We start from the raw sequence: 26,653 nt of genomic DNA, 5'->3' as shown, positions 1-26,653 counted from the left end.
GGGACTCTAGCGCCCGTGTTTTCTTTAGAAGTATTAAGGCCTGTGCACAGCTCAGTGAATATTGCGGTATAAAAATTTTGCTGTGAATAATTACACATGCTAACAAATGGAAATATGTCATGATGGCAATATTAACTGAAGCAATGAATCAAAAGTTATGAATAGTCCGCAACGAGAGATTAAAATTTTTCTTGCCTTGTTGTGCATGATAAGCAAGGCAGAAAGTGATAAATGGCTGTTTTAGAATAACGTGCGCAAACCTTTGCGTATATGTTTGTCTCCACTGCGCATGCATCGTACGCTATCCTCTTGCGGGCCGCAAATAGCGGGCGACTTTAGAAGCGCTAATTTTGCATACGGTATTCTAAAACTGCCTATTGCCTGAGTGAAAAAATCAGTGAATAGCTAAGGCGCCAAATCGTTTTCTGGCGGGCTGCTCCAACAGAGGTTTTCACGGAATCAACTGAGCTGGATTTTCCCGGCAACTTCGCGGTTCTCGATGTTCAGGACGACTGTATGCTTATATCTGACAGGCCTTGGGGGCAACGGTGAGTACAGTCAAAATTAAACCATAGTAAAATCGCCACAAGCAGCTCTTTAAGAGCAAAGTTGGCCGATTAGAAAACTATCATCATCAACGGGTATGCTCTACTGAAATTGGGCAACTCCCACAACTCCCCGCTGGTACACTACTAATAAAGAAGGCAAAAATTAGGCCAAGAAATGGCTATCACCGGTATGTGCCACATATGGGCAACAGCTAGATAAGCGAGCGGGTCAGCGCTCTCAATCAGTAGCAACCATGGGATGAGCGAAGATATTTTGTACTCCCGAAGAAGAGGTTGCACTTGGTGAAGCAAGGCTCGATACTATGCGGGAGAGGCAGTGCCATCGTCAAACCGATCCCGAGTTCGCAGCAAGTGCTGCCGAGAACAAGAGGTGGCGACGACGCGAAGACTCCTAATACGCCAGCCGTGAAAGTGAGCGGATTGCCACAGTTATGCGGGCTTTATGTCAGGATCCAGCATATCGGCAAGCCAAGTGTGAGTGACAACGGGACCGCTCTTCGACCGGAGGTTTTTTTTCAGGCAGATTGGCAGATAACGTCATTGACGTTGTCTAGAGGGATTTAAAAAAATATATATATAAAAATGACCTTTTTGAGAAAACTATTCTTCGGCGGTTTCGATAAGCGGCATATGTTTCAGCACAACCCTGAAGTAAAATGTTGGGTGATAAATCCCCCGAAATTATTCTTCAAAAAAGCGCAGATATCAAAGTTAATGCGTACTGACTTTCATTCTCCTCAGTTTAAATTCTCAGCAGCAATAAATTTAAGAAAACTGGTATTTTACGCGGTTTTCTATGTGATTTTTTTCTTTCCTCAGAAGTCGTTCGGCGAGTAATGGAAATAATCTATTGATATTATTGTGTTTCTCTTGTTCTTTGGCGGGAATAGTTATTATCACCAAGAAGTGCGTCTTTTTTTGCCTAGATGTGCTCAAAATTCCAAAATTCTGAAATTGGTGGAAAGATCCTTTTGCGGCCAAATCTCTATATTTTTTTTCCAGGCGAAGAACACTTTTTTTTTCACGACACTAACTACGAAGGCAATGCTCTGGGTCTAATACATGGGCCTACAGTAAATATCATCAAAATCGGTAATTGCGATCCGAACCAAGTATAATCGTTCTTATCTTGACACACCCAGACTGGACTCAACAAGTAGGGAAAATGAAGGGGTCACGTATACATTTCCGCTGTTACTGAGATGTTGCTGCGGATCACCATGTCTAAGCGATGACTTGTTTAGGACTAAGAAAACAACATCGCGTACACGAAGGAAACAGGATCTGCGCATCGAATGCCGCTGTTTAAAATAACGAATATTTTTGGCTTGCAGATGTAGTGCACGGAAATGGGTTGTGAAGTGTGTGTCCGCGCAGTGATTAAATGCGCAGGCCAAATTAGACACCGCCGTCCAGGGGTTCTTGGTTGTTAAATACTTTTGTTCAGTGGTCTGTGGTTTGATGACCCGGCCTAAGTACCTCACGTCGGGACGTCTAGGCCTTGCTTAGTCACCGCTTCGTCGGCCTGCTGGTCGGTCAACATTTTCTTGGCGATCTTTGATTGGTGCAAGGCACCTATACTCACCTCGCCGAGAGAATATGGGGGATTAAGGATTAGGCTTGCGTTGTTGGAATGCGGCACAAGAGAAATGCGCTTGTGAATGTAAGTGCACTCTTAGAACAAAGGGAGTGCCCCGACGCCCTTTGCGAGTGTTTTGGCTTGTCCCACTGGGCACTCCCTTTTCCGGGGTAAAACAAATCGCTCTGGACAGGGAGTGCTTCAACGCCTCCTCATAGAGTACAGTACTCCGTCTGTGATAGAGTGAAAGCACTCCTCCGAGGAAGTAAAGCAATCACGTTGAAACAGCTTTGAAATAAAGTTAATCGAGCACAGAAAATGGCACATTCATATGCGCACACAATCAGGCAACCACAACACGTAGAGCGCTCGCAACCAAAACGCATACATTAGAAAATTTCAGTCTGTCCGGCACACAGCTATACGCAAAATGCTTTGCGTTTACCGGAATACCGGTTGTGAACTGCGCATGCGCACGCCTGGTAAACATGGCCGCACCGCCGAAAGCGATTGCCGTCCACCTCGAATCTATCAAGTGGCCGTCGCGCGCTCTGTCGCACGTTATCTCCGAACTGATGCTTTTATTTGCTTTAGGTTCACGTCCTTAAGCTTCGACAGCATGGTATTCGTGTCGATTCGGCACCGTTTTCGAGAGTCATACTCAAATAATCAATGATGTAGGCTTAGCGAGTGACAATCCCGGAATCTCGGAGGCCGTACATTATGCGTTTGTTAGTTGATTTATCCTCCATAGCTGGCGCAACTTGACGTGGCGGCAGCTACAGCACACGCTATCTGGTAATGCGCTACGGCTTCGCTTTACCGGAATATCGGACAGACAAAATCCTCTAATAAAACAGAACCTTCCTGCTCTCTTAGGGAGAGATGTGAACGCAGGTGCGATGTTAGCGTTTCGCTACACTGTTAGTCAAATAAATACTCGCTGGAATCCACGCCTGCAGGCAGGAAATCCGTTCAAATTACAGCCGCTACTAGTCAATTCAATATGCGACTCCGTAGGCGGCTCCCAGAGAAAGCAACACAGTAGCCTTGACGCGGCTTTTCCAGAATTCTAGTTTATATTTTTCCTGGCTAGGTATGGCCTGCAGCGCTTACGTGTGGCGTCATGTCAATAGGCGGCCCTAAAGCGGCTGTGAAAAAAGAGAAATTTTGGCACTCAAACAGCATTTCACGGAATACTTTTTGTAATACTTATCTCTAGGGATAATTTGGAAATGGACATCAACGTAAACACGCACATATGACAACACATACAAATCGCACACGACACAGGTATCGAACTTATGATCACAAGCACCGAAAGCAGACACTCTAACCACTACGCCACAGAACCACCGCATGCTTCGTTGACTTTTCACGGCCTTATATATTTACAAAGTGGTTTGCAACGAGAGAGCGGAGATTGCTACTTCATTTTTTTTTGCATCACCGGCATGTGTTTGCGCGTGGATTAGGTTAGTAAATAGCAGTGTTGGCGGTAACGCATGGCAGTTAACGGCGTTACCGGTAACGCGTTACTTTTTTCGGTAACTTAGTAACGTACTCGTTACTATTTAGAAACTGTAACGGGTAACGTACTTACGGTTTTGCAAGTATCGAACATAGAAATAAAGTTAAACACCATAATAACAATGCGTTGGTGAGCTTCAATGTACTTCGATGTACATGCCACTTCGTTGTTAAGTTAATGCATCACAATACTGACCATGTAGTCTAGTGGTTATGGCGCTCGACTGCTGACCCGAAGGTCGCGGGACAGAATCCCGGCCGCGGCGGCTGCATTTTCGATGGAGGCGAAAATTTTTGAGGCCCGTGTACTTAGATTTAGGTGCACGTTAAAGATCCCCAGGTGGTCGAAATTTCCGGAGCCCTCCACTACGGCGTCTCTCATAATCATATCTTGGTTTTTGGACGTTAAACCCCAGATATTATTATTACAATACTGACCATCTGAAGTAAAACGGAAAGGCGAGTTATATGGCGGGTAATAGGTGAGGTTCAAGTTCAGGTATATATGTTCTGCTGAAGCAGTAAAGCTTTCAGTTGTGAGTAAGCGCTCGTGTTGTGCACTTTTCGTCCTTGTCTTCTTAGCACTGCCGTTATATAAGTACTGACCATTTCGCCAGGAAAACTACGAATCCCTCACAATACAGTCAATTTCATGCTACAGGTGTCTCTTATCGAGGCACTCTACTGTAAATTCAACATAGTGTTAGAGGTGTCACAGAGTGTAGGTGCAAATTCTGCATACAGTGTCGCATGACTGAGATAAGAGCTACCAAGAAATTGGACTCAAAATAGTGGTACTCTCCAGGTTTCTATTGTATCAATGACTTGCTTCATTAGACGCTCGTATGCATTGCACAATTCAGAAATGGATTCTATTTGATCACACTCTCCTAACGAGATTGCTGCTACGAACCCAGGTTCTGTGAAGCATCCAGATGAGCTGCCAGAGTTATCAAGCTGCCGGTGTCCAAAGCTGCATAGCGTTGCATGTGCCATCTTGAGCACCATCTGCAAAGTAAAAAAAGAATTGTACAGATTTTTTGCAGTGACTATTTCATGTTGCACTAAACCGCTGTAAAACACACCAATACCTAATTCAGATAAGTGGCATAAATTCAGTTTGACGTCCATGCATGAAACAATCTATTAACTCTAAATTTATTATCCTAACGTACTCAAACACCAAGAACTAATTCAGTACATAATACAAAACTGGCAGTGTAGATAAAGCGTTTTCTATTACTCTGGGAAAACAGATTCTATATCTGTAAGATTTTTGTCATTGCTGCTCCCGTTTGATGTTAGCATTGAAAGCGTTGTTGTGCTTCTTACGCAAATGTGACCTTAGAGAGAGACTTTAGGAGGCGTCATACGCTTTCCTGTTTTGTTCTTTTCCTGTAATGTTTCTTTTGTATTATCCTTTATTCCTCATACCGTCTTCCCTTGCACAGCATGGCCAGGCAGTTTAAAAACTAACTAACCTACATGTCCTCCCATCTATTTCTTTCTTTCCTTTCTTCATTTTAAGTCTTGCTGCATTTACAAATATACACATCAAGTTCATTAGTGTAGTGTTGCCAACTGCACAAACATCCATAACCATCACACTACAGCCAACCAAAATTGCACTGCCTGTGTGAGACAAGAAAGCAAATACTTGCAGTTTCAAGCTCACTCCACACCTACCATTTAGTCAAAAACACCGCATTTGAGTTTCTGATAAATTGAGTTGTTTGCCTTGTATCATGCTAATGAAAGAGCTCAAAACAAAACATGATACAGCATGGAGTAGGTGCACAACGGCACATCCTTTGAGAATTTGCGATAGAATCATCTGGTGACCTGCGTGCCATTGTCTACTGCTTCTGGTGCTGCACTAAACTCAATATTTACATTCATCAAGAAGCATGAATGTAGGAAGCTTAGATATGACTTACAGATGTAAACAATAAGAAATGGCGAAAGGTGTTCTGTTCTCGCTAAAAATTAGTTTTTTTTTAAACGGCGATGATGTTTAAGGGCTGCTTAGCCTTGCTTCAAAACTTCATAAGAGTCTTCTGCGGGTCACATTTTTTTAATGATTGTCCCTCTTCCATCAGGATTGCATCGACCTGAATTGCACTGATGGGACAGCATAAGTCTGGCACAGCTCACACATCTTCAACTGGATGATAATATTCACATGAAATCCAGGAAAGTTCAAGATTTCACTAATTATGTCACAAAATTGCCACTAATTAAGTGACAATATCGTATAATGCATGTGCTTCACCATACACGCTGTCACTCAACAGACAAGGGTCGCATAATATGGCCAGAATCATATTTTTTCAGCATAATTTATTCGCTCTAGTCCACAACATCATTAGGTAATTACCCTATCGTAAACTGTTTTTTTTTGTCTTAGACACGAACAAAGGGCGCAATGCAAAATTGTTATCGAAAATATTCCCACTTGCTAATATTAGGGACTTTTGGAATAGCGTACGCAAGGCCCGTAGACACGGGGGGGGGGGCGAGATTATTATGGAGGGGGGTGTTTTACCAAAAATGAATTATGAAAATAGGCGTTTTTCTACAAAAGTGAAGGCCGCAAAGGAGGGCTCCGGAAGTTTCGCCCATCTGCTTTTCTTTAACGTGCACTGACATCGCAGAGTACACAGGCGTTCAGCATTTCGCCTCCATCGAAATGCTACCGCCGTGGCCGAGATCGAAGCCACGACTTTCGGGTCGGCAGCAGAGCACCGCAACCATCGTACCACCGAGGCTGACAACTACAACTGAATCAAATGAAAACAAAAGTTAGCCTTAATGCACACATGGCGGAGTGATAACCACGGCCTCTCGCTTGTGTATACTTTCTGAAAGCACGCTGCCGCATTCACGCTTTATGGCAAGCAAGGAAATTATATAGCACAAATTGTCTTTATTGAGGCGTACGCACTCTTCGATAGACTGGCCGTGCGAAGCCTGTGCCTTCACAAAAGCTTTTTAAACGCGCATCAGGCATCACACGTATGTGCGCGTAATGCTTTTCTATTCTGCTTTTTATTGTATTTCCACACACACTGTGCAGCACTGCACACCTGAGCGACGCGAAACTAAGACGCGAAACTGAGAACACAGAAGCACCACATACCGTTCGCATTTCCGAATGTGCCGAAGCAGGTGCTGGCCGAACACGCATACACAAAGGTTCAAGCTCGCTTGAGTTTCTAGACCATCATGCAATCAACGTGCTCACAGTACGGGATGTTGCACTGCCGTCGCTAAATGCCGTTCACATCCAGCGTCGAGATCACAGTCGCGCACACACGGGACACTGGCACGCACTGCCGACACAGCTGAGCAGTTAAGAAACTTCGATGACCGGGCAACGGAAGAAAATGGCGAAGGCAGCGAGCAGAGACGGGCGACCGGGGCGATGGCGAGACTTCGACTTTAGCACGCACGCTTCTCCTCTCCTGTTGTGTGCGTGTGTGTATGTGCGTTTTTTTTCTTTCCTCGCTCGCGCATGCGTCGCAAGGTTGCGTTATCGTGTTTCTCTCTCGGGGGCGCATGTAACAGCCCTCCCGTTTAGCGGCCGCTTGAAGGAAGTCGCGTTTATATATTTTTAACGCGACAGCGTCAAAGAGCTCGTTTCGCTGAAATTCCGGTGTCTGGGGCATCGGCGTCATTGGTTCTAAGCGAAAAAGCAGCTCTGGTCGTGAGCGAAAATTCTAGGGCATTTGCACTTTGGCTTTCTTTGCGGCACTGTGTATACGTCTCCACCGAGAAGCGAAGGCAAGCTAGAGATTGAGAAGGCGATAGTGTTTGTGTCTGTGTGTATGCATGTGTACGAATATCGCTGTCGGGTTTTAAAGGCGAAACGTAAGAGTCCCCCTTCCCTTTATTTTCTTTTTTTTTGTCGGGCTTTCTGTCCACAGCATTTTATTGCGTTCGCTGCGGCGCGCCGCCTCTAGTCAGTGTATAACTACTACCTGACTCAGAGTATGCGTACATGTGAACATACTCGCGGGCATTTATGATCGCGGATTCTTTGTGCATGTCAGCGGTTTTCGTCGCGATAAGTAGACGAGGAATGTATCGCCGTCACTTCATCAATTCAGCTACTGCCAAAGATATTAGACTGCACGAACTTTTCTTTACAGCTCCTTATATTTGGAGAGGTGCAAGACTAGAAGAAGCTCTGAAACAAGCTCTTATACGGAGAGTAAAACAACATTTCACACTCTCGTGGGATGCAGGAGTGGAACAGGCAATTTACTCTGTCTCGCCACGCTTTTCGCTCCTCCTGTAAAAAGAGAGTAAAGCACCTTCCTCTAGAGAGAGAATAATGAGATCTGCGGGAGTAACACAGCTCTTTAACTCTCACTGCAGGAGTTTCAGTTTTTAGAGTGTGTATAAACGGCGCCAATAGAATAGTTGGCCTAACTACGCAAACTTATTATTGACACTTATGTGACCGGTCTGTATCTGGAAATCAACAGCTGCGAACACGTCTTCGCGCGTATTAAGGGCTGATAGGCTATGCAACTTGCGACCATCAGGCACCTAACATGCTTACGAGGGTAAAGAAGGTTGTATCCCAGTCTAATGAGAAGCCTAATGGAGGCACATGGGAGTGCCTGATGGTGGTAGAATTTGCGTATTTGTCACAATAACTTGGTCAGTGAGGCAAATTTGTATCATGCCGAACAGGGGCGTAGCCAAACAACCCCCTTCAAAAAAATTAATTTTGCTAGCGTATATATACACGCACACGTACGAACGCACGCACACACATACATAAAGTATGGTTGAACCCCCACGGAAAAATTTTCTGGCTACGCCCCTGGTACTAAAGCTTATTCGACACAAATAAGCCGAGTTCAAATATCTCCATCAATGAAGACGAGTGGCCAAATAGACCACGCAACGAAAAATCTCAGGAGGTTCGCGGAGTCGTCCTGACGGCATAAGGTTCAATCAGGGTTGCCGTTGGTGGCTACTTAACGCGAAATTGGCTGCTTTTTGACCCGTCTGGAGACAAAATTTTCACATTGGCTCCATGGCTATTTTATGCTTTCCTTTCAAATTATGTGCTGGCACATTAAGTAGCCATTTTTCTAACTATTTTAAGTATACGAGAACAGGGGATGCTCGGGACGAATCTTTGAAAAGTGAAGCTGAAACAGGGTCAAGCCGCTTGTGCCGCTGCGAGCTGTAGCCTGCAATGTGTCGTCGTTTAAGAGTTGCGCGTGGCTCCACCAAAGTGGCGCAGAGGTAGAATGCGCTGTTCCCACATAAAGACACGGGTGCGAATTGCAGCTGTAGATGGTGTTGTTTTCTTTTTAGTGTCACTTGTTTTCTTTTTCTTTTTGTTTCTTAAAACTAGCTTCAGCTGCTACGTAATGCTACAAAACTGAAGATATACATGGCATCCCAGATTTTTCGAAATAGGAAACTCGGCCTGCTAGTTCTTCATACGCTGCTCCCAGTTTGCGACTGATGGCTTACAGCAAAAACAAAAACAGAACGTAGATGCATTCGGTCAGCGGGAAACGGCGAAAGTTTTAATACTGTAAAAGCTGAGCCAGATCGCAGTGTGTCGCGTTCAGCGATGAAATGCCTTTTCCTGCAGTTGAATTTAAGGCCGTTGGCTCGTGCACTTACTGCGCGCCGTCTTACTGCCCGCTTTGTGTTTTTGTTTAATCCCGTGCGGTGAAGCTTCCGATGTTTCCGCTCACTGTTATGTTTGTTGTATTTCACTTCATATTTCGCGCTACTTTTTGTGAAAATGCGTAGAACTGAAGCTAGTTTGAAGAAACAAAAAAAAGAAAACCAAGACAGCTCGAACAAGCGAAAACGTAAACTGAAAACCCACTATCTACAGCTGCAACTCGAACCCGGGTCTGTGAAGTGGGAAGCGGGCGTCCTACCTCTGCACCACTTCGGTAGAGCCGCGTGGAACTCTTAAACGACGACACATGATAGGCTACCGATCGCAGCCTCATAAGCTGCTCTACGCTTTTTTGTCTTCCATTTCTGTGCCGTGGTGCTGCGGCCGTTTCGAGCACTCACTCTCTTCTAGTAAGCTCTACCATTATTATTGGGATAACAATTAAACGGACACACTGGGCGGATTTTTGCCGTCGCCGTGATGTTTCGGATATGTGTATGTATGTATATATTTAAAAATGCAGGAAGATAAATAAAGCAGAAGAAAAAAATTTCGAAGCACACACACGAGGATTCGAACCAGCGACACCTCGCTCTGCAGCGCGCTGCGTTATGCAATTCAACCACGCGCCATGCATGCGCTCGTGTAATAACGGCAAGCAATTTATATACACTATTAACCGCTTGTGGTACGCAGATCTCGAAGGAGCTTGAGCGTGTTTTTTTCACGCAACGCTCCTACATTTTCTTTCAATGTGAAAACTGCCCACGAAGCGCGCACAAAAAGTTCCCCCTTTCTGTATTCACTAGTGATGCAGTTTAAGAGAAAAAGAAATATCAAAGAGCGTCTGATTCTCCATTGTCGGCAGGTGAAGCACGTTGCTCAAGCACAATGACGTAACAGCTTTCACAGTTGTTAGTTCACGCTTTTCCTGTGTATGCCAGTGCGTTCTTTTCGGGCGTCCTTCTTTGTGCTTCAGCGGTGCGCTGCCAGAATCGAGCCGCTTGTCGTCCTTCGCGTGACATTCTAATTTCTTACTATAGCGTTTATTGGCTCGTGCTTGCGGCGAAACTGCGACTTCTTTCCTAAATAACGTACGCTGTTTCCATGCTGTTCATTCGTTGCGTACTTTTGCGAGCGTGTGCCCTCCATCCGCCAGGAGGCTGATGCGCATCGAGGCACCAAAACGCAACGCGTGGCGCGCCGGCAAACACAGAGTGGTGAAGTTGCACGCATGTTGGAAAACACGCAGCCAGCAAGCTGCTCACGCTTCCCGCCACCTGTGCCGTGCTACGCGCAATTTTATCCTCATTTTCAGCGCGCGTTCTCGTGTGAACTTCACGTAAACGGAAGTGCGCAACAGAAATAAAGCTGCGCTCTTTATCTTCAACTATATTCCATTATCTCTATTGGTTCGCGCGTAAATACCACAGTCAGTAAAGAACTTTTATTCATCGGTCCTGAGGAGTTTAAGCCGCCGGGGGATCCAGGGGGGACACCGTGGCAGCCGCTACCGTAGGCGACGCCCGAGTCGGTGCGGGAACGTGATGACGTTCCGCCAGTTCTTAAGCCATCTGGACTGCCTTGAATTGTTGCTGGAGCTCGGAGCTCCTGAGTGCCTCTTCCCAGTCGGACTCACTGGTGAGAGGTCCCTGAGGTAACGCGGGACATTGCCATAGCATGTGCGAGATTGAACCATAAATAGAGTTCTCGGCAATCTGGGCATTGGGGAGTGATGTCTGTGTTGTAATGGCTCAGTCGGCCCCGTGATAGGTACGATCTTGTTTGTAGCATGCGAAAGGCTACCGCTTGCGCACGTTCGAGCTTTGTGTGTGTTAAGGGGTATTGGCTTCTGTTGTTGCGGTAGTGAGAGGTGATTACGTGGAAGGTTAGTAAGTGGTCGTTAAATTGTATGTCCGGGCCCCGCTCTTCGGTGGCTGATTAATCGTCGCGGCGGGTGAGCTCTCGCGCTCGGTCATGAGCCGTTTCGTTGAGGTTGGGTTGTTGGGAGTGGACGTCTTTGCCCATGTGGGCAGGGAACCAAGAGAGGCAGTGCGAACCCGTGCGCTTTCGTGTTTGTAAGATAGTGCACATTTCTCAGAGGAAATTTCCAGACATCTATTACGGAGGTAAATAGCAGCTCGAGTGGCAGCTCTGAGAATTCGCTCTAGCAGCTGTTGACGTGTCACTGCAGACGTACAAACGCAGATGTCATCTGCGTACATTGACAGTCTGACAGTGCTTGGCAGGTGCTCGTATACGAGCACCTGCCTGACGCTAATCGCTCTCTATAGAGAGCGATTAGCGTCAGGTTAATTAGTACAGGGCGACGTACGCCACCTTGGGAAACACCACGGTGGCTGTAATGTAGCCAAGTGTCGCCGTCCTCGGTGCTCACGAAAAATGAACACTCACAGAGATAGATCCGTAGCCACTGAAACATCCGACCAAGTCAATAACAGCACTATTGCGGGATGAACACGACACTTCCAAATGTCACAGCGCAAGCAGGAAGGCAGTGCAAGGAATTCACTTCTGTGCGATGTTTTCTGAGGAACGGCTTGAGTATGGTAGGCATCTGGCGGATTAATTATTTCATTCCCTGCTTGCAGATCAAACTACAAGTGCACAAATATTGTGACGGGCTTCCTGACATTGCATCCAACGGTCCCTCTGATCACTGACTTTCCAATGTCAGTATATATATTGAACGTCTAGCTAGTGCTTCTACCAGCATTTTTATGATATTTTGTAGCCACACTGGATGCCTTGGAAATAGCGAGAAAATTGCACTCTTTTCCTACTGAACTGAAGCTCTCAGTTTCCGTCATTGGTGTCCGGGCGACGACGCATGGACCATAGACATTGTAGACGCGGCAGAGGTGAACCGCTAGAAATTATCTTATGGGGCACGTCTGATTTGCTCTTGCTGTATATTATGCTTACCTTACTTATCACACACGTGTATATACGGCGTAATTTGCAGCGCAGATATCACATGAAAGCTCATAAAGTAAGCAAAGTTCAGATCCGATAGCAAGACGGAACCACAAACTTTGGGCACATTTTCGCTCATGAACTGAAGTTGTGAAAAAAAATTTGGGGATGGGGCGAAACGTGTAGGGTAGGGTGTTCCAGCTCCACTAACGTGAAACCGGTGGCGAGGGGGGGGGGGGGGGGGGGGCAGGCATGCAGTGTGCGCCGGTGTTTCTCACAACAAAATCACTGCTAATGGGCAATGGACGACAGAAGAAAGATTAGACACAGAGACCCGCAGCCCGCTTTTAGTTCACGTGCACGCTGCGAATCTTTATTGTTCATCTACGCCCAAGAGATATCTCCTAGCGGCACTATATTGTTGGTCAAGATCCAGTGCCTATATATTCGGGGTGCCCGGTGAACGGTCGTTCAGCGCGAACAGTCGTTTTTTTCAAGAAACTCGCTAGCAGACGCTGCCTGCATCGGCGTTGTCTCTCGCGGGCGAGGGTGCCTTCTAGTTCCTTGCAAACTGGTAGTTCAGCGTTCATCGCAGAGAGAGCGCTTCCATAGTGAATGCGCGCCGTTCGCTCTCTCTCGCCACACGGCGAGCGCTGAGGCGATGCCGCTTAAGCAAATCAACGGGACAAGATGATGCAAGCAAGCAAATTGGGCGCGACGACGCACGCGGTGACAGCAGACAACGATGCACCGCCGACAAGCCGAGACACTAAGATCTATCGTCCCTAAAACATATCTGATCTATCCGTCGTAGGAATCGGTATACCACGAAAGTTAAAGGTGTTGTCAGAGAAGTAGTGCTTATTGGGTGTAGTGATTATGAGAGCTTAATATTAATATGTGGGGTTTTACGTCCCAAAACCACGATATGATTATGAGAGACGCCGTAGTGGAGGGCTCCGGAAATTTCGACCATCTGGTGTTCTTTAGCGTGCACCTAAATCTAAGTACACGAGCCTCTACCATTTCGCCTACATCAAAATGCGACCGCCGCGGCCGGGATCGAACCCGCGACCTTCGGGTCAGCAGCCGAGCACCGTAACAGCTATACCACCGCGGCGGACGATTATGAGAGCTTGTACAATGTCTGTTGGCGTTTGGCAGCTATAGCACTGTTTAACGCGGATGCACCCACGTTGGCGCCTTGTGGCACATCTCCATCCCAAGACTAACGCACATGATCACGATTTAACCGTTGTAGAGCTGAAGTTTTTTTATATACATATTGGCACAGCGTATCGTGAGTCCCGCGTAAAGATGACATCAACAAGCACATAATAAACACTGGCATTCGATATGCACTTCTTAAAAGCGTCGTCAATTAAGGAGAGAAACAGCACACTGTGCGGACCTGAATAACATGGTAGCCTACGCCTGTGCTCGTGCATACACTACCACACTGCGCTTCAGCAACACGGGCTGCACAGGTTAGTGGCTCGAGCCGCGAACGCGCGCAGACGTTCCACGTCCCGCTGGCCTCCGTTTCGCTCCACCAAGGCACGCCATTCTCCCGTCAACATCGCTGCCTTTCTCCAGCTCATTTGGAGCAGTTTTATTAATCGGTGCTATCGCACTCGAAGCACTCGGCGGCGAATCACGGCTGGTGCATGTGGAAGCTCCACTGCTCCGACAACGGGCCGTCACACGCTAGCACGAAGCGAAAGGCAAACAACGCAACTGCGTCTAGGACGATCCCCGATGCTGGTGCGGCCAATGTCTTTCGCTGGTATCGAAACGCTTTAACCATAGCCTCCGAGATTGCGCGCCGACGCGCCATCCTTGAGGCTATGCTTTAACAGCGTCATTGCCAAACAGCTCTCTATCGAAGCTAGTAAGTGTCATGCCGCATTACTTCACGTCACCGCTCACAGACGGCGGCACCGCCCCACCCCGTCTAGAGTCACTAGAAAAATCTCAGAGTATCGCTTCTGTTTTCCGCGCGCCGCCGCCGACGCGATTGGCTTACTCGCATCACGTGAACTCTCGCCGCCATATCCTTTCCAAGCGCTTTGGGTGCAGGCGCGTTGAATGCAGAGCGCGGCCGGACATTTAGCAGTACCACGTTCCCTAGAAATACTTCGTCGCTTTTTTAAACGCGTCATGCAGATGCCAGAGAGTAGCTAACCAGTAACCGAACGTTGCTGGTGAGCTACTCCGGGAATTTCGTATATTTTTGAATTCAGTGTGGGAAACATTAACGTCAAAGAGCGTCGTTCTACGGGGCTGCATAGTTGGACCGCGGAATGAATTCGCCCCCCTCGAAGAACACTCCTTTCTGCAGTGAACTACACAAACTTTGCCTGAAAATCTCTCATGCAACAGGATACTTCACCTTTTCGGTTCGCTATGTTCAGCGATATTGAAAACTACATACCTTTCTATTTGCTCGGCAGTTTATATCTCGATCTGTTGAACAGATTGTGCATGCATTTCGAGTTATAATCGTGTCACGCACGAGAGCGAAATCGAAGACTTATTAAAATAATAACTGTTTACTGGTATATCTTGAAGGCAAGTGTGGCATGATCATTTGCCATTGCGCAAAACAGAAGCGTGGAACTCTGTTGATAAACTTGGTATGAGGCAATGTTATTAAGCGTATTTTTTTTCGAAAAAAAAAAATGTTGCTAATGCTGCATTGCGCCGAGCGTACCCTTACAATACTGTTTAGTGGGTGAAAAATGGTCACAGCAAAAAAAAAAAAAAAAAAAAAAACGGCTTATCCTCCCACACATTGAGGGAATCGATTTCATGCGAGCTCTAGATATATATACATACTGTGTTGCAGTAGGATGCGCGTTAAAAATTTTCGGGATGTGTTATTTCTGATCAAAATAACACACAGCACTGCGCCGAGGAAGTTTTAACAAGAGTGCATTACGAAAAAAAAAAGTTGAAATTAAAAGCAGTGCAGAAACCGAACCCCAGCTGTTTACGCGCTGGCAACGCCAAAAAAAAAAAAAAGACTTTGTCGGAACACAGCAAAATATATGCAAATACACTGCAACGTTGGGAATATTAAGGAAACAAAAATAGGAAATGAAACAACTGAGTAGTGACGTCAGTCATTTTCGATGGCCTATTTTCTACGTATCTGTTAGGAAATGACAACGTATTCGCAAAATAAGATGCACCTTACGTACCGCACGCCGATTCGCCCGTGCGTTCGGCTGCTGGCGTCCGAACCGAGACAAATACCTCACGCACAACTTCCACTTACCGTACACACACCACTTACAGATAACACCCAGCTGAACAGCAAGCATGGTGCGCAAGTAAGGTGTGCGTCAGCGATCAGTCGAAAGACGCAATGCTGAATGTTCTCGGTGTTCTATAATGTTCTCGAATGCGCTATGAAGTGAACCTGAACACCGACTGCAAAGCTAGCGCAAACAGTCAACATTCACCAAGTGTCGACGTGAATGGCATCTCGCACAAAGACACTGCGCTAATGCAACTATGTTTATAGCTCCGGACCTAACGAACACACCCGGCCGTGACACGAAAAGAGACCGATGAAATCACGAAGAGAGTTCGCGAGCACATTGCAACATTCGCCGCACGTTGCATTAGTTACACCGCTTACCGCGCAGTCTATTCATATTTGTCGATGAGTCGAAATCAGTTTTGATATCCTCTTGGAGAAACACAAACACACATATTGCAGTTCCGCCGAGCGTAACACGGAATCGAGGCGAAAAGATCGGTGACTTCCCAGCACAGGCTAGCAACGCGCCGGACGGTCCGGAAGGGAAATGGCCGCCGCCGCCCAATGTTGCCCGCGTGCAGGCTACCTTTGCGGTACTCTGAAATTTTCCAGTGACTCTAACCCCGTCTAGCCGCACCAGCAGAGAGCACTGTGCGACAGAAAATGTGCGAGAAATATAAGGGGTGTTTGTGGAGTGTCGTGGATCTGCCTCGTTAGCTTAGTCGGTAGAGCGGCGGACGCTTATCGTCGCGGGCCAAGATATCATAGGTTTGAGTCCCGGCGGGGGAACTTTTTCTTAGTGTTTCTTCCTCATCCGTTAGCGTCCATTTAATCAACGTCATATACGTGACAGAAATACGTCACCAAATCCTTGGTGGACTCCGGCACAAAACACTTTCGTGTTAATATGTCGAACTTCATATACCAAGCGCCAACCATGACGCTAGAAAGCTACGTGGCAGTGTATTCTTGTACAGTGGACGCTTCTTTGCAATTGAGTTTCTTTTCTCTTGACTGATATTTGCACCTTACAAATAATGTTGATGACGTCCAAACTCGCTCAAGAAAGAACGCTCTTTTGCTGAAATGCATTTCATGCTTACGGTGTACAACTTCTGTGTTTGCCTGCAAACACTGGAGTTTTAATTGTGTTCTTTCAAAGAAGCAAAAAGATGTTGCTACTCTGGTTCTTACACAAGACGTAACTGAAAATTCCGTTTAGCCATAATCATGAATTTGGTTGAAGAGCTCTGCTTGTGCACTTGCAACTGATCCCGCACCCACTCTCGCACCTCTATTGGAGACGTAACCTGATACAGAACGTCAGCGAAACATCTAATCCATAGAACGTTTTATAAAGGATTTTTTTTTTATTATCAGCACGTAAGTGGACCTACGGGGTCATGTCCCATTTATTCAGGAAATACGCGTGTAGGAACGAAACAGTGGCAATAAACACCTTATATGATTTTTTTCATTTGACCCGTCCGTCACCTATAAGGTTGCTTATCCATATGAATAACCAATATATACAGCTGTTTCAAGCAATATTGCTCGTCTAAAGAATTACGCAAGATCGACATCGTTTTTTTTTTCAAGATCTGAAGTGCATGTTGTGGGGTTTCGATGCCAAGACAATTAAAAATACAAGGTGTTATCGTTCTATGGTGGAAAAATGCCCTGACAATATCAATGATTTATTTGGGAAAGATGGACCATGTAGCAGTACTGAAGAGCAGCCTAAAGGTAAGTACGTCGACTACTCAGTAGTAAAAGGGAAAGCATGGGAAATTTTTTGATTAGTAGCCCCTCACCGCTGCCCCCACTGTTCTTTGTAGGCGGCAACATAGTCGGGATACATAGATTCTATCGCCTATTTGTAATGACATTGCGTCCAAACACCTGGTAATGGTCGTGGTGTCAGAGATTTATTCCAAACAATACGACGCCAACAGTGTTTTGCCTTTACCTCACTTTTCTAGTTCGTGTAGTTACTCTTGTTTTTGATCGCACATCACATAATCTCAAGAGATTACCAGCTAGAGGCTCACAATGTTAAAATGAGGTCCTACTACAGCTGTAGCAAAGAATAATATACAATAAATTATTTTGATGCACGCGTATTTCCTGCAAGTAATATTCCTTATGTTTTGATACATCGTTCTGATATTTTTTTTTTCTTCGTGGGTTTCACTTTTTTGCTTCGTCGGTTAAAACCACAAGCATATCATTGCGAAGTCACTTTTGCTAGCTGTGCGGTTTAGTGCTGCCTTAGTACACACAAACCGAAATAGTCGTGTAGAATAGGCAACAAGGACGCATTATTTCATTTCACTGCATAGGTAAACTGCCGTATCGTTTAGATCGTGTAACTTTAGAACCTAAAGGGCACATAATTTGACGCTGAAAATGATGAAACAATTCAGCGTTGTTCATGAGCGAAATGTCAAAAGATATGCAAATAAATAAATAGTGAAAATGTTCCGTTCGAGTCGCAATTGAACTCGACACGTCTGCATGACAAGCGAGTGTTCTACCACGGAGCCACTCCCCTACTTAAACCTGTGTCGGGAAAGAACTCTATGCGAGCGTCATGTAGTGTGAGGAGTCTCATGTTATATTGCGTGGCAGACTGTAGAATTGCACCAGACGTCAAGACATGTACAGGGGTGGTCAAAAGTTCCCAGGCCGCAAAGCCCGGCCGCGGAGCAGCGGCTCGCTTTTATCGGGGCGCTGCGATCGCAATCACGCCTTGGCGCACGCTGGCGTCGAGCGTGTGCGTGGGGGGAGGGATGCATCTCTCTCTTCTTTCCTCGCTCTCCTTGATAAGAAACCGACGTATAAACTTGGTGTGTCATGTTCTCTCACCCACCGCTCTTCGATGTTTTACTACCGTGCAGCGTGTAGCGAGGCGGCAGTCTTCCAGAAAACTGACGCATCATGGTTGCGGCCACATTTAGCTAGACACCATATACATTACCGAGGTTTTAGGCTTCTTGGAAAATATTATCGTGCGTTTAACTTTCCATTTTCACTGCGGTGACTCTCTCAGCCGTCTGCGCAGGCCAATTCGCTGCATACGAACGCGGTCGGAGCCTTATCAAGGACAGCATCAAAGAGAGAGAGATACCCCCCCCCCCCCCACCACGCACACGCTGGACACCAGCTTGCGCCAAGGCGTGATTGTGATGGCAGCGCCCCGATAGCAGCGAGCTGCTGCTCCGCGGCCGGGCGTTGCGCCCTAGGAATGTTTGACCGCCCCTGTACATTGATCAATGAGTGGGTGGTTTAGAGGCCCACCAATTACAAAGCGCATATGCATAATTATTCATGATTAACAGCAACAGCATTAACAAAATGTGCAGCTGCGTGGCTGCGCGCGTTGCCTTTCGGGTGCATGGTAGATTTCACCAATTCGCAAAAGGAAGAATCATGCCGCAGTGCGCACTTTGCAACTCTACTCGAAGTAGGCATTCTAGCATAGTCTGAAACAGCCAATGTTACGCGATCAGACAATCCGTTCTTTGTGGCACGGTGTCTATTGAGAAGCGAAGAGAGGCTAGCGCTTGAAAAGGCGAAGCAAATGGGGCCCGACCACGCCACCGCGTTCTATTCTTGAAGGCGAACCTCAAGTGTCCTCCAAGGTTTTTTTCGAACTTGCACCGTACCGAAACAATCACTGAACATTTTTAGGAAATTAGCGTTACCAGACGCAATATCGTTTTCGCCATCCAAACTTAAAGGGATACTGAACAAAAATTTGAAATATCTACGAAAACACTTACATTCGACACGGACGACACGACTGTTCCTATAAACAGCATTTATTTCACGTAATTTTGAGCAGTTGGCCGTATTTTTAATCATTGTGAGAGCGCGGCGGCTGCACGCCAGTGCGCTTGTCGACGGCCGTGACGTCGAATGCTCCAGCAAGAGGGGGCTACCGGCACGCTCTCTCCTGCCCTGCCACTTCCCTTTCTCCACCTCTCAAGAACCGAGGGTGGCTCGGAGAGGCTGGTGTGGCGCTGAGCCTTGTCCTTTCCCCACATGGGAGACAAAATAACGCTTCTTCCTCAAAATCCACTACAACTACCAAGCGTGTCGCGAGCGCGCAAAGGTGCAAGGTGCGAGTGACAGTAGTTCCACGAGCGGTGATTGCGACCCCGAGTTCGACAGGCCTCCAAAACGGATGCGCCAAATACAACCATATGTGTGTGACCCTTCTGCTTCGTCAAGCGACAGCGAGGACGACGAGCCAGATGAGCCGCCATAGCCCACGTGGGTCGGCAGCCGGGACCAGCAATTTATACAGTCACTCACAGTCACTATCCTCGAAGTCTTCGGAGCACAAAAAGTCACGCTTTGAAGGCACCCATGTTGGCATCGATGGGCGCGCAGCGCGAATCCACACCCTTCGAAGCTTCGGCTCTGTCGCAAAGGTATAACAGGGCTTGTCGCTCCCGACGCTGCTTCTCGCACACCCTAGCGCAGAACAGCGTTGAGGCATTCTGCGTTGTGTCAGGTGCTTCACCGTTACCATTACTTAGCAGCACACAACACAAACGGCAAATTCTTAGACGCGGGCGCACGCTCCGCTTGCGAAAACAAATATACGGCCGATACCGATAGCGCGGCAATGGCGTCTTTGGCTGCCGGTTGAGCACACGCACGGATAGCACGGAGAACACCTTCCCGACCGTGAAAAAGACGTTTTGAGAGAGACGCGCGGCAGCGGGTGGCGGCTTGCGATGTCGATTGGTAAGCGATTTTGCAGCGAGCACGGTTGGCGAGTCAGTATCCGCCGAGTTTCGCGTCACTTCCTCTCTAGTTCGCGGCGCGGCCGCTAGACGCGCCAATTTGCGAAAATGCATTAAATTCATTATTTTCTGCTAGTCTCTGGCTGAAATGAAGGTTGTTTCAACAAATTTCAGCACCCAATCTTTCAATTGGGCCATTTATCTCGGCGGCGCAAATTTTGTTCAGTATCCCTTTAAGTTGTGCTGTAACGGCGAAAATATCTCATGTGTACTTCTATTGGTCGCTCGGCAGTGTTCAAAAAAGGAAAAGATGGCCGCGTCCTGTACGCACATGCTGCCGCCGTTGAGAATGGCACATATTCGATTTTAAAAAGTTCAAAGCAGCCATGACATGTAACTTAGTTTCTTACATGCGGTGTTAAAGGGGCCATGACACGGTCTCCCAAAGATTTGCGGTTTTCAGCGAAAACTAGAAGTAGAGCGTCTGTTATGCCAATACTAATTGCAAAACTGGGTCGTAAAATAATATTTCAGTGCAAAACAAGCTCTAGAAGTCGTCGGCTGTAAACCCCGCCCACCGCCGGCGACCGCCATTTTGCCATGGCGCGTGTGACGTCATGTGCAGCCCGGAACGGCGCCGTCGTCTTCTATCAAAGTTTGAGCCGTTGCAAATCGCTCAATTTCAGTGCCAAGCTAGAGTGTACTAGAACAGGGGAGTGCTCGGAACGGCCGAACACCAATGTATAGAAAGTGAAGCCCAAACAGGGTCAATTCACCTGCGGCGCTGCGATCGGTAGTCTGCGATGTGTCGTCGTTTAGGACTTGTGCGCGGCTCCGCCAAAGTGGTGCAGGGGTAGAATGCCCGCTTCCCACTCAAGAGGTTCGGGTTCGAATCACAGCTGTAAATGGTGGGTTTTTATTCTTAGTGTCACTTTTTATAGCTGTGTTGGTTTTCCTTTCTTTCTTAAAACTAGCTTCTGTTGCTACGCATTGCTACAAAAAGTAGCGTAAAATGTGAAATCTCGTTTCGAATCTCCTATTCGCGAAAATCTCGGAGGTTATACTTTACGTTTTTTTTTCAATCCTCAGCGGTGGCGCTGAAAATAACTGCGGTCACTGTCAAATTTTTTCTATTTTACATCACGTTTTGCGTTACGTTTTGAACCAACACGTAGCAAATGAAGCTAGTTGTAAGAAACAAATGAAAACCAACACAGCTATAAAATGTGACACTAAGAATAAAAACCCACCATTTACAACTGCGATTCGAACCTGGGCCTTTTTAGTGGGAAGCCGGCATTCTACCCCTGCACCACTTCGGCAGAGCCGCGCGCAACTCTTAAACGATGACAGATTGCAGACTACCGATCGCAGCGCTGCAAGCGGATTGACCCTGTTTGGGCTTCACTTTTCGATGCTCGTTCCGAGCACTCCTCTGTTCTAGTACACTCTAGCCAAGCTGAATAAGGCTATAACATCTCGATATCACGTGCAGCTGACCACGGAACAATATCGTTCGCCTCAATGAAGACACTTGCACAACTGGCTGCTTGTTACGTCACGGCTCGCGAATGCACCAGTGTTGCATGACTCTGCGGGCCACTCGCATGTTTAAACAATATTCGATTATAAATTAAGTGCAGGACCAAATGCGCTAAACTTTCGCCAGCTTATTTGTGAATGAACAAGGATTGTTCCACATAACACAGATTATGATCGAAAATTGAGTGTCATGGCCCCTTTAAGTCAAAACAAATCAACTTTTCATTCAGCGGCATGATGAAAAATGTGCAAATACACGGCCGCAAACGACTCACCACCAAGTGCACAGATTAGCTCAGTAGGAAGCATTTTGTCGTGTAAGTGTAGAACGTTCCTATCGCTTGGCTACCAAATCGAACGAGAACTTACTCTTGAAGTTACTTCACAAGGAAGTTGTCTGTCAGTCTGCGAGCACCAGGGAGATTACCTTTGAAGGAGTGTTAAACGAACCTATTTGTAATAGGGCCGGAAATCATGAAGCAGCGGCAGACGAGACAACGGACACTTAAGTTGCTGAATTTATCTTGCGATGAGGCCAACACTCATGCGTGTGCCATGTATTGACGTAGCAGATTGACACTGACGTGCTTATCGGCGTTACTTTCAGCCTAGCGCACAGACATGTGACCGATTTGTTAAGGAAATTTCGTTAAATGCATTGTTCAACAACACACGATGTTATCGTTTGCTAAACATGAATACTGGCTGATAATTTATGTTTTCTGGGGTATACGACGAAGGCTTTAAAAAGAAGGTACATGAAAACCCCCTTTTCCATAAAGGCACTCGTACCTATCATATCCGCTGAGTAGTATTGTTAACGATTTAATTCATGAAAAAAAAATGTACGCGCATTTTATAATCATCTCCCATGTTGATATTAGGTGATCTCATCATTTTGTCAGTTATGATGTTTTTATACAAATAAATAGGCATATATCTTGTTTTCTGGGTAGGTACCTAATTTACTCGAAGCAAGAGACTCCTGCAATTGCTCAATTGATTACAGGGGCATGTTGATAGCAGAAAAATGAGACGTACGCAAAGACCTAATAATCGAGACGCATATTGCATTTCTGAATTACGAATGCCGAATTTTGGTTGCTAACCCACGGCATCAAATTTCATCCTCAGAGACTACTAACTTGAAGCAGTAATACGCCATTCTGTTTAATTAACTCACTTTCATGTGCAAATCGCCTACATTCATGGAGAAAGTAGCATCTTGACCTAGTGGTAGCCATGTTTGTTAACAAAAAAAAACCCTTAACGCTCCATGAAAGGGACCGAACCCGATGGAGAGGAGCAACCAGACAAAGACCGACCTATTGAAGCTGGAGGAAATCAAGTGATCACAAAAGATATTGTTGAACAGGTGAGTAGTACGTTCAGTACTAGTAGAAAAGAATCTGTAAAAACTCAGATGTCCTAAAGTCCAAATGTTGCGGTTTTTCGGAGTGTTTAAGTAACACAAAAGCGCGATATCAAGTGTAAAAATACTTCACATTAGGTTTGAGTGCGTAAACTACTCCGTTCTGTTTAGTAAAAACATTTGAAACTTCTTGCGTTTTTCATGGTTCTTCGGTATCTCTAAGTAACAATTTCATTTCATCCCTGCTCACCCTACAGCATATAAGCTCCAGGTGCCAGCAAACATTCGCAAATACATTTTATAAAAATATTTGGCCAACATATTTTCAAAAGTCTCACCTCAATGCTGAAGCGATGAAGAAGATAGAAAGAAATTCGAATGTTATACGATGTAAGGCTAGCAGCTCCTTTAACGCCCGACCTGGCATAAGTCAACAAAATGCCGTTGCAAGGAAATGAAGCCACTGCAGCGAGCAAAGCGCCTCCATGCTATCTGTCGCTTCAACTCCAACATGTCGGCGAGAACACAGAAAGTGCAAAGTTATGAGCCCAGAAGATCACAAACTTACGAACCCAGTGAGTGCGAGTGCCATTCTCAGACCACTAAGTCATGCATCAGGGTTGCTTTATTTATGTTTTGTTGTCATGGAATCTGAAAAATGTTTAACGCAAGAAATAAAGTCAGTAGCTGAAATTCTCAATGATCTGCCTCCTGCAACATGTAGGTAGCCATATTCTCCCTAATTTTGTCCCATGAGTTATTAATACTTCGAGGACAGGGAGATATCTGCAAGTTTCTGATATCAAATAACGCGTTTGCGATTATAGACGGCTAATCTTTCCTTAAATTTGCCCGTGCATTTTAAAGAACCCCAGGTGGTCGAAATTTCCGGAGCCCTCCACTACATCGTCCTTCATAATCATATCGTAGTTTTGTGATGTTAAAACCCCAGCAATTAGTACTTCCCTTAAATTGAAAATACGGAGCTGCGTTGGGGGCACCATAATTATGTCCAGGTGTCAACTGAAGACTGTGCATTCTCACTATGACGTGAGGTTTTCATCATGTCTACTAAGTGCAATACAGCACATATAACATATCGCTCTTGTGCATAAATTTCGATAGCGATTATATAGACACTCCAGGAGCTTTTCCCCGTCGGTAAAAGTGCCGCCATCATGCTTTCTGTGAAGTCCACACCGATCACATCGCTCCACGCGTCGTGTTTTCTACGTGCGAGTAAAACGCGTGAGCGCTGCCGCAACCCGCGTCTCTAGTAGAAATGAAACGCGCCGGCCTTCTCCGTCGTGTGAAATGCGTATGAATGGGAGGCGGAAAAGGGTATGCGTGCCTCCAGAACGAAATGTACACTTTCCTCAGGGGAGCGTGGACGCTCGCGCGAACGCGTGCGCATCATCCCAGGTGATCAGCCGACGGCTGATACCTTTGTACGTGTTGCGTTTTCATCACAATGCTTGCGTTGGAGCCATAGATAGCACGAAGGTCGCTCCTCTCGCTGCAGCTGCCGCGTTTCCTAACGCTAGCGCTTTCTTTGAGTTGTGGTAGCTCCCGTGCTAAAGAAGTGAGCTGCTAGCCTTACTTAGTATAACATTCCGTTTTGTTGCTATCGCATTCATTGCTTTGACGTTGAGTTGAAACTGACTTTTCACCTCGCTATACCTCAGGGACTGTACATTTGAGAACAGTGTCAGAACCATTGAACCACCGAGTAATGAGGCATAAAAATTAACATATTTTTTTGTCAAGGGAAGCCGACGGAGACCGCTCTTAACTGCGCTTCGAAGAACACTGCCATCAAGTGCAATGTTTTGTTATTGTTAGCAGATCGATACTAAAAAAACACCAATAACTTCATAAGAAAGAATCTTCAATAGGGAGTGTCGCTAAAGCCAACGTTTCCACAAGTGGACTTGTCTTCATCAATATCATCAATTGTCTTCAGCAACGGATGTGGCAAACACAAGACAGCTAGTGGAAACGTTTGCGCCACCGACATACCATGTTCAAAGGTTCTTGCTTACTTACATTCTTCATCATACCAAACCTCTACCTTCCCCTGAACATCATTCTTGCTTAGTAAGCTGATCCGACAGATACCGGTCTGCCAGCGCATTAATTTTCTTTTTTTTAGTGTTTCCCGGAGAACCTTTCATTTTCTGACTGTAACACTGCTACTGTCACGCAGTTCCTTCGGTGGGAAGGAATTATTCACCTACAGATGATGGAAGAGAGCGAGTGGATGCGAACGGACTGCGACTGCATCAATTCTAAATTTTTAGTCAATACTCTGGAAGGATCCGAGCGCACTTTAGGGTGCTACTTGAACACTGAAATGTACGTATAATTCTTTAATAATTGCAAGGGGAAATAAAAATACAATGAAACTGTTCTTCGTGAAACACACAGCGGAAAACTACGACGGGGACACAGGTGTGTGTTTCCTTCCTGTGTCCCCGTCGTTGTTTTGCGCTGTGAGTTTCACTATGCTACACCAACATGCCCAAGTTCGCTCCATTGGGAACTGTTCTGTTTGCAAAAAGAATCGAATTGCCTGTTAGTGGCAGCATAACTGACAGAAGTGGTTCGATGGAAGATGTTTTGAATCGTTTCATTGATACTTGTCGAAGCACATACGCGATATCGATACGAAATAAACAATTGTGTACAAAAAGACTACAGACAACACTTTACTTTACCCAGCAAGCCTAGAATCGATGTGGTGCAATTCCTTTTTTTTGAGTAATGTGGCAGGCAGAATTATCAGTACAACTATTAAACATTTCTGAGCAATACAAAACAGTGTCGACGCAAATTGTGTGCCTATTTCAGTCAGCTTGACCAAAGTAGCTCTCCACAAAACAATCAAACACACAACACAAAATGTCTGAATAAGTTATGTAAGAGCCTACAATGCCAAATAAAATCATTGACACGGCAATTAGGGAATATGTCAAGGCAAGACAGAGCGACATAGCTCTGTATAATAAATAAATGATTTCAACAAATAATTTTATATAGTTAAAGGTCTTCGTGGTCCATATTAGCGAGCATAGGTGCATTTTTACACGTTTCCCGATGGATTGATATGTGTTTACCTTGAATGTTATGCGTTAGGCTTGCAGGGCAGGTAATAGTGGTTTTTTGAAAACCTTCTTCAGTCCTTCGTTGCTCTAAAAATCAAGCAGGAGAAAGATTAGTGCGGGCACGTACGGGCCAGCAGGAATGTTTTGCTCTACATTGCGAATCGTCTGCAATATTCAATCAGGCGGCGTGGCCATTAGCAATTACTGAGATACGCTCATTTTGAGTTATGCTATGCACTGTGAATTGTTTTCCGCAAGACCATACGTACATTCTAAACTAAGCCATTTTTATGTATTTTCAGAACTGTCACGGAGCCGAGCATGAAAACGTGT

The 26,653-nt window shown here is 45.9% G+C and overlaps 1 protein-coding gene across 1 annotated transcript in view; it reads left to right on the top strand.

Moving 5' to 3' along the window:
• Positions 1 to 421: 421 nt before the first annotated feature.
• LOC119399770 (uncharacterized) overlaps positions 422 to 26,653 on the top strand; it is a 42,472-nt gene continuing 16,240 nt past the window's right edge. Inside the window, exons 1-4 of the mRNA XM_049417842.1 lie at positions 422 to 535; positions 23,116 to 23,219; positions 25,423 to 25,571; positions 26,623 to 26,649. Coding sequence (XP_049273799.1) covers positions 517 to 535; positions 23,116 to 23,219; positions 25,423 to 25,571; positions 26,623 to 26,649 — 299 coding nt within the window. The 5' untranslated portion in view covers positions 422 to 516. The remainder of the gene's footprint in view (positions 536 to 23,115; positions 23,220 to 25,422; positions 25,572 to 26,622; positions 26,650 to 26,653) is intronic.

This window comes from Rhipicephalus sanguineus, chromosome 7 (assembly GCF_013339695.2).
Source record: "Rhipicephalus sanguineus isolate Rsan-2018 chromosome 7, BIME_Rsan_1.4, whole genome shotgun sequence".
NCBI classification, from domain to species: domain Eukaryota; kingdom Metazoa; phylum Arthropoda; class Arachnida; order Ixodida; family Ixodidae; genus Rhipicephalus; species Rhipicephalus sanguineus.
This window is presented reverse-complemented; position numbering and strand designations above follow the sequence as displayed.